This window comes from Peromyscus eremicus, chromosome 1 (genome assembly GCF_949786415.1).
Source record: "Peromyscus eremicus chromosome 1, PerEre_H2_v1, whole genome shotgun sequence".
In the NCBI taxonomy this organism is placed as follows: Eukaryota; Metazoa; Chordata; class Mammalia; order Rodentia; family Cricetidae; genus Peromyscus; species Peromyscus eremicus.
The window spans coordinates 75,315,998-75,324,617 of NC_081416.1; the positions used below are offsets into that span (position 1 = coordinate 75,315,998).

Below are 8,620 nucleotides of genomic sequence, written 5' to 3' on the forward strand. Positions count from 1 at the left end.
GGCAAGTAGTAGACCGTATCAGAACATCAGCTAGGGGACTCTGTCTTACGCTTTGTAGGACACCATTGCTTGTCTGTGGTGGTATTGTGTTCCACCCTGGCAAGCAGATCTCTGTGAGTTCAAGGACAGCCTAGTCTACAGAGAGAGTTCCAGTACAGCCAGGGTCACATAGGAAACTTTGTCTCAGAAGAAGGAGGAGGAGTAAGAGGAGGAGGAGGAGGAGGAGGAGGAGGAGGAGGAGGAGGAGGAAGAGAAGGAGAAGAAGAAAGGAAAGAAAGAGGGTAGGAAGTAGTGCGGAAGAAGTTGGCCAGGTGAGGTTAGCTGTGGCTTGTTCTGTCTCTCTGACCATCCAGCATTTCACCCCAATAACTGGCCTCAGGTTTGATTTTATTAATAAGAACTCTTAAGATTCCTGCTACACTTGTCTGTGTGAATTTTCTGATGGTCAAGCAGGTTGGAGGTCAGACTGTATAAAGGCATGTGTTTCTTACCTGTGAGTGCTCTGGGACAACCATAGGTACCCCATGCCCAGCTCTAGCAGTCATCATGCACTCTATAGCATGTTCTGTGTAGACACTCCCTAGTGATGAATCACAGAGCAAAGGTTTCAGGGCAGAACACTGCTGTAGGAGAGAAGCATGGTGGAGCATAAAGGTCTTTGTGATTAGATCCACAAGCTTCTGTTGAGATGGTTTTTCTACAGTGTTTGTCTCCCTCCCCCCTTAGGTTGGACTGGAACTTGGGCTCCTTCTGCCTCAGCCTGCCAATTGCTGGAATTTCAGTCCTTTGCCACCATGTCCCCATCCCTGGGATCTTTCTACTTGGCATTTGCCAAATGACTGTTTCCATCTCTTTTTCAAGAGAAAGAAAAACACCATTTTCCCTTCCAACCAGTTTCTTCCCCTGGTTTGTTTAGTTACGCAACAAGAAAACACATAATCCATGGCTGCTGCATCATGTAAATAGGAGAATTTGGCTCATTAGCTGTCAAGAATGCTACTGAACTTGTTTTAGCAGAAGAGTAGAAAGTGATTAGATTGTATGTTATTGTATCCCCAGGGTGACATCTCCGGTATTCAAAGCTACACCTGGGCTGTGTTTTCTGGCTCCCTTCTGTATGAACTGAAGGTATGACTGCTTCATGGTATCGTTAAGGGGAAAGGTTTTTTTTATTATTATTATTATAGATAGGAGAGAGAGAGAGAGACAGAGACAGAGACAGAGAGACAGAGAGAGACAGAGAGAGAGAATAGCAGAGGCATCTGGAAGAGTCCAGAGCAGAGAGAGAAAGCAGACTGGACATGGCCGGGGCTGTCTGTGAGAGAGGAGAATAGCCGGGTGCAGAGAATAGAGAAAACAGTGAGAAGCAGGAGCAGAGAGAGAGGGGGGGGAGGGGGAGGGAGAGGGACGGAGGAGGAGGGGGGAAGGAGAGAGGAGAGAACATACATAGTGAGAATAGCAGGGTTATAAGGAGAATGCGCAGCTGTGGGGAAGGAAGCCAGTGAACTGGAGGGAATTTAGGGTAGGGAGGTGATACTAGCATGGACTTTGAAATGTGTAACAGGTACTTGTGATACCAGTGCTTTGATATGCTTTTGATAGGTGCCACAGGTACGTCCCTTCCAGAGGTAAGGGAAATGACTCCTTTTGGTAGAGAGGAACAGGCTTCACAAAAGTCCCCGAGGAATGCTAGCTTTTATCTGACTGCCAGAAATCCTCCTATAATACATGTTGAGCTCATTTCTGGATATTTGGATCGTGTTTTGTGTTTGGGGTACTGGAGTTTCCTTTGAACTCGATGCCTTCCTCCCTTTTCAAGCCTCCATGCAAGGCTTAGAAGTTGAATCCTTTCTATTGGATTCCCTTCTGGAACTCTTCCGTGTCATCCTCACCTCTGAGGATGACAATCCTTTCATGCTTCTGAGAAAACCGGGGTTTAAACTGAACTCATTATTTGGGAAGGTGAGAAATTAAACACCGTCCTGTGTTAGCATCTCTGGACTAGCCTCTCAGCACCTGTAAAACCCGAGGGCAGACGAAGTGTGGAGGAGGAAGGGTGTCTAGCCTGAGAGTCCCAGACTTCCATTCTTCATAACAGAGGACAAATGGCGCGGGGGAAAGTTCTGAAAGCACAGACCGAGCTCGCGGGGAGACACCTGACACCTCCCTCTCTCATTCCCGCTGGCATTTCAGGCAGACAAGAGTTGGAAAGGCAGGAGCGCTCTCAGCTCACTTAGACCAGTAGCCTGGGCGACCGACGGCCCTTATAAGGAGGTGGGAAGTGGCGGCAAGAATGCCAGCCGCAGCGGCCAATCGTCGGCGGAGTAGGCGGCGCCTCGCAGCGCAGAGGCGGGGCTGTCTCCCTGGCAACGAGCCCGCAGCGCGGAGGGGGAGGGCAGGCCGTGGGAGGAGGAGTGGGTGCAGGTGTCACTGCCGTAGTTTGGCTGGCTGGCGGGTTCTGGGCTTCAGGGCCTGGAGATGCGGTCAAACTGGCGACCGTCCACATTCCCGGGCCAGCCCCAGTGAACCCCGAGGCTGAGGAAAGGAGCTAGCCGCCTCCCCCGCTGGCGCTAGGAAGCGTCGCTCCTTCTCGCTGACCTTGGTCTCGCTTGTCCGCTCGCCCTTGGCCACACTCAGTGACCGGCACATGGTCCGAGAGGTCTGCAGACAGGTCCTTGGATAGGCAGAGACTCGCGATGTAGGCACACAAACTGCTGTCGTCCTTCCCTCCGGCTCTGGGGCGTCGGGTCGCCCCTACCCCAACGCCCGGGCGATCCAGTCCAGGGTTAATGCCAACGAGTTTCCACCTCCAGCCGCTCCTAGAGAGGCCGCGGCGCAAGCCAGCGGGGGAAACTGGCCAGGGACGGACACTTCCTGTGTGGGGGGAGGGGGCGGGAGAGCAGTGGCCCAGCCGGGGCTGGGGGCCAAGACGAGGGGGTCTCGGGCTGGGAGTAGTGGCTGGGGACGGCCGGAGGAGTAGACTAGCCCCTCACCTCCGCGGCCACGACGCGCGAGGGCCGGTGAGGGCCACAGGACCATCAGAGACCTTGGGAGGGGGCGGGGCCGCGGGCAGGGGCGGGGCCGGGGAGGCCCAGGGTCAAGACGTCCGGCCTTCGCGGCCCAAGCCAGGCCGCCCGGTCTCCTGGGCGGCTCTGAACCGGGGGGTGGCGAGGGCTCGGGGCTCCGGGCACTCGAACTGGGTCGCAGGATCGTCCTCCATCGCCACCGCCGCCGCTGCACTGGGAGCTGGCAGGGATGGAGCGGGAGGCGTCGTCGTGGGGCCTCGAGCCCGGGGATGTGCACAGTCCTGACGACATGGGCAGCCCCGAAGGGTCTCTCAAAGGTGAGGGAAGGACCGCGCCTCCTAGGAGTGTGCCAGGAAACCGGGCTGTGGCCTGTGGGAGGAAAATAAGGCCGGAAGCTCAGACACTTGGGAGTGGGCTTGGGGGTGGAGACCGGGTGTCCCGGGTCTTTGGAGAGGAGGTGGTAAATTTCAGCACCTTGATTTAGGGCCAGCGACCCCGCCTGGGGAGTGGGGGAGAGAAGTATGTGGCAATCAGTGGACCAGATGACCTTCCAGACCCCCAGTCAATGTGGATTTTCTGTACTTCTCTGATCCTGCAGGCAACACCAGTGAGAACGGAGGAGGGGAAATTTCTCAGCAAGAAGGCAATGGGAACTATGAAGTTGAAGAAATACCTTTTGGGCTTGAACCCCAAAGCCATGAGTTTGAGCCACAAAGCCCAGAGTTTGAATCCCAGAGCCCCAGGTTTGAGCCTGAAAGCCCAGGGTTTGAATCCCGAAGCCCTGGGTTTGGGCCCCCAAGCCCCGAGTTCGCACCCAGAAGTCCTGAATCAGATCCTCAGAGCCCCGAGTTTGAATCCCAGAGTCCTAGGTATGAGCCCCAAAGCCCTGGCTATGATCCCAAGAGTCCAGGCTATGAACCCAAAAGCCCTGGATATGGTTCCAAGAGCCCCGAGTTTGAATCTCAAAGCCCCGGGTATGAATCCCAGAGTCCCGGGTATGCACCGCAGAACTCTGGAGCTGAAGCTCGGAATCCTGAGTTCAAAACCCATAGCCCTGAATTTGAAACCCAAAGTTCCAAATTACAGGAAGGTGCAGAGATGCTTCTGAACCCCGAGGAAAAGAATCCATTGAGCATCCCCTTAGGAGTTCACCCCCTGGACTCCTTTACTCAGGGGTTTGGGGAGCAAACCACGGGAGCATTGCCTCTAGGGGCACCATTTGATATGCCTGCAGGGGCCCTGCTGGCTACACCCCAGTTTGAGATGCTCCAGAATCCCCTGAATCTGACAGGGACCCTTCGTGGTCCGGGCCGTAGGGGTGGCCGGGCCAGGGGTGGGCAAGGCCCTCGGCCTAACATCTGTGGCATCTGCGGGAAGAGCTTTGGGCGAGGCTCTACCCTGATCCAGCACCAGCGCATCCATACCGGCGAGAAGCCTTACAAATGTGAGGTGTGCAGCAAGGCCTTTTCCCAGAGCTCTGACCTCATCAAACACCAGCGCACCCACACCGGCGAGCGGCCCTACAAGTGTCCCAGGTGCGGCAAGGCCTTCGCTGATAGCTCTTACCTACTTCGCCACCAGCGTACCCACTCTGGCCAGAAGCCCTACAAGTGCCCACACTGTGGGAAGGCCTTTGGCGACAGCTCCTACCTCCTGCGGCACCAGCGCACCCACAGCCACGAGCGGCCCTACAGCTGCCCCGAGTGTGGCAAGTGCTACAGCCAGAACTCGTCCCTGCGCAGCCACCAGAGGGTGCACACTGGGCAGCGACCTTTCAGCTGCGGCATCTGTGGCAAGAGCTTCTCCCAACGGTCAGCACTTATCCCCCATGCCCGCAGCCACGCCCGTGAAAAGCCCTTCAAGTGCCCGGAGTGCGGCAAGCGCTTTGGCCAGAGCTCGGTTCTGGCCATCCATGCCCGCACCCACCTGCCAGGTCGCACGTACAGCTGCCCCGACTGTGGCAAGACCTTCAACCGCTCCTCCACACTCATTCAGCACCAGCGCTCCCACACAGGCGAGAGGCCATACCGCTGCGCTGTGTGTGGCAAGGGCTTCTGTCGCTCCTCCACGCTGCTGCAGCACCATCGCGTGCATAGTGGCGAGCGACCCTATAAGTGTGATGACTGTGGAAAGGCCTTCTCGCAGAGCTCCGATCTCATCCGCCACCAGCGGACCCACGCAGCCGGCCGGCGCTGACCAGTCGAGGGTGGGGAGGTGATGGGCAGAAGAGAAGGGGTCAGGGAACTACAGAAACAGCTTGAGAGAATAATGGAGAAGCTGGAGGAGATTAGAAGGGTAGAATATTCTAGAAGATGGGTCAGGGTGCAGGAAGTCACATGCCCTCGACAAGTATGAGGAGTGGGCTACGGAGAGGGGTTGGAGGGAGGCCCAACAGCAACAGGAAGCACCAGGAGAGATCCATGCTGCTTACCTCAACAGCAGCACGCTCCTTAGCTGGGAGGCCTGTCCTGGAAGAGTACTAGATGGGGAGGGGGGAGGGCAAGGGAGTGTCAATTAGAGTAGGGTAGCTTAGATTGGTAGCTGCTGAGACCCTTGTGAAACCAGGAAGAGGGCAAAGGGTAGGTAGGTGGGGAGTGGGGCCCAAGGGTAGGGCCTGGACCTCTCAGAGCAAACCCTGTCCTACCTTGTCTTCCTCAGGCTTTGGAGCCGTTTGAGTTCAATAAAACTTTTACGTGGTAAGAGACTTGTCCCTGAGATGTGTATGTGGCCACTTCCCTGAGCAGTGGAAGGCGCTAGTCAGAACTGCAGCTGTGGATCTTGCCTGGGAAATGCTTTTGTGCTCAGTGGTTCAGTGGAATCTCTGCACCCAGAGTTCAGGGCATGGTGTATTCGCCCATGGACGCTGAAGTGCATGTCCCATGATTTTGCATGCTGCGCACATTCAAAGGGACTGATTGTGGGAGGTGTGAGAAAGTCCTCAAGTCTTCCTAAACAAAGGGTCTATGCTCAGGCCAGAAAGCAGACCCGGGTGCTCATACCTAGGTACAGCTGTTCCCTATCACACCTGGCTTAACCCCACCCTGCATCCCCAGTAGACACAGTAGATCTTTTCTCTAGGCTCCTGAGACTGGAGCAGGCAGCTACATTTCAGCCCCACCCAAAGAGGGGGTACCTGTTTGACCAAGTATGAAGGAGTCACTCCTCAGCCCTTCCCCTCCAGTGCCTGACCAGCTGGGATTGCTTGGTCACAGCTCTGCTTTCTCTGTACCCCTGCATCAATTGAAGGGACCACCTTGCCCTACCTGCTTTCCCATCCAAGTTCCAGACTCACGGACTGATGCAGACTTAATATCAGCGAGACTGGAGGATTCTGGAGTACAGACTTTTGTGACCTTAGCAGAGGAGAGCAGGCCACACCTTAGGGAATCTTTGCTGTTGGCACATTTTGAGACAAGGTTTACTGATGGAGCCCTCTAAAGGTTTGCTCCTTTCACGGAAGAAGAAACAGCCACAGAGGTCAGTGGTTGTTCAGTCACTGTGCAGCTAAGACCAGATTTGACATTCAAACTACATTTACCTGGCGCCACCTCTGCCTAGAGCTTGGCTACATGGGTGCATTTGAGTGTCTTTGGGTCCGGGTGTCGTTCCCATCCTTAGGACCTTCAAACTCATAAAGAACAAGTAACTTCGAAGACCATTTCCATCCAGCTGGTCATGATCTGCAACTCTGGAAGGGACCATGTGGTTCAGTTCCATTTGCTGAGTTTTCAAAATTAAAAGTACTCTTGAAAGTAGACCATTATTGTTCAAGTGAAATCTTTACGAACTTAATGCAAGCATCACTACTTAGCTGCCGCTGCCCCCTTCCCTTCCTCCTCCCCGCTGAAATGGTATGTCACTAGATAACCCAGGCTGGCCCCAAACTCAAGATCTTACTGTTGAAGTCTGTTGAGTGTTAAGAGCACAGGTGTGCAGCACCACACCTGGTTTCTTTAATGCTGGGGATTGAACTCAGGGCAAGGGAGTGTCAGAGTAGCACCCTGCTTAGATGCTGAGGTGCAGTTACTGAGACCTTCAGCACTGGACCAATGGAGCTATATCCAAAGACTTCGTACCTGGCTTTTTTTTTTTTTTTAAGACAGGGTCTTTCTATGTAGCCCCGGCTGTCCTTGTATATTTTATGTAGATTAAGCTGGCCTCAAATGCACAGAGATTGACCTACCTCTGCCTCCCAAATAAAAGCACGTGTCATTATGCCTGGCTTCATACCTGGATTTTAAACATAATTCTATCATTTTATCTTATATTTGGATTTATTTATTATAGTACTGGAGTTTGAGTCCAGGGCCTTGTATTTCTTTTTTTTTTTAAGATTTATTTATTTATTATGTATACAGAAGAGGGTGCCGGATCTCATTACAGATCGTTGTGAGCTACCATGTGGTTGCTGGGAATTGAACTCAGGACCTCTGGAAGAGCAGTTGGTGCTCTTAACCTCTGAGCCATCTCTCCAGCCCAGGGGCCTTGTATTTCTTAGGCAAGTGTTCCAACAATGAGCTATGTCTCTAGTTTCAAATATTTATTTTTTGAGACAGTCTCACTATGGGGTCCTTTTTAACTTGGAACTCCCAATGTAGACCAAGCAGGCCTCAAACTCACAAGAGTTTCCAGCCTCTGCGTCCTGGCGAAAAATGCATTTTATTTATTTATTTATTTATTTATTTATTTATTTATTTATTTATTTATTTATGAGACAGGGCCTTACTCTGTACCCTAGGCTAGCCTGGATTCACTTTGTTGCCCAGGTTACCCTTGAACTCATGTCAATCCTTTGCCTTTGCTTCCCAGTGCTAGGGCTACAGGCTGAGCTTTGGGGTTACAGGCTGAGCTTTGGGGTTACAGGCTGAGCTTTACTTGGAGTCAATTTTTATTTTTATAGATTTTATTTTTTCTGTGAATGAGTGTTTTGCCTGCATTCGAGGATGAATAATAAGAATGTACCTGGTGTCAGAAGAAGGTGTTGGTTTCTTTGGAACTGGAATGACATAGTCGGAAGCCACCACATAGGTGCTGAGAACTGAATCTGGGTCCTCTGTAAGCAAGAAATGCTTTTTTTTTTTTTTCCCAAGCCGGATGTTTCTCCCTAATGGTTAATGCAACAAGTGATCTTGACCACTGAGCTATTCCTTCAGCACCTAGATTTTTATTTTCAAATCCACTGTTTACTTTGTGTGTTTGTGTGAGAGAGTGTGTATATATGTAGGCATGGACATGACATAGCTCACTTGTGGAGGTCAGAGGAAAACTTGAAGGAGTGTGTTCTCTCCCTCCTCTGTGAGGTTCCAGGAGTTAACTCAGGTTGTCAGGCTTGGCAGCAGGTGCCTTGAACATGATTATACCCTGAGCCAAGCAGTCTCCATCTTCAGAAGTTCAGCTGAGCCCACTTTCAAAAAAGCATCCCAGCTCGGCTTGCCTGATCACACCCTCTCATAGAGGGGCAGGAAGGGCCGGGGGACCCCACCTGAGTGTCCACCTGTGCCATACTACTGTTGTATATAACTGTCACAATTGCATGTGGCCTCAGAGAGAGGCTGGAATGTATAGGCTGGGGAAGTCTGGGGCAGGCGATGCTC

General features: G+C 52.7%; 1 protein-coding gene across 1 annotated transcript; it reads left to right on the forward strand.

The window, feature by feature from the left end:
- Positions 1-2,373: 2,373 nt before the first annotated feature.
- On the forward strand, positions 2,374-5,726 carry Znf768 (zinc finger protein 768). Its single transcript, XM_059266549.1, has 2 exons — positions 2,374-3,343; positions 3,625-5,726. The coding sequence occupies exons 1-2, from the start codon at positions 3,256-3,258 to the stop codon at positions 5,220-5,222; spliced, it is 1,686 nt and encodes a 561-aa protein (XP_059122532.1). The 5' UTR covers positions 2,374-3,255; the 3' UTR covers positions 5,223-5,726.
- The last annotated feature ends 2,894 nt before the right edge of the window (positions 5,727-8,620 follow it).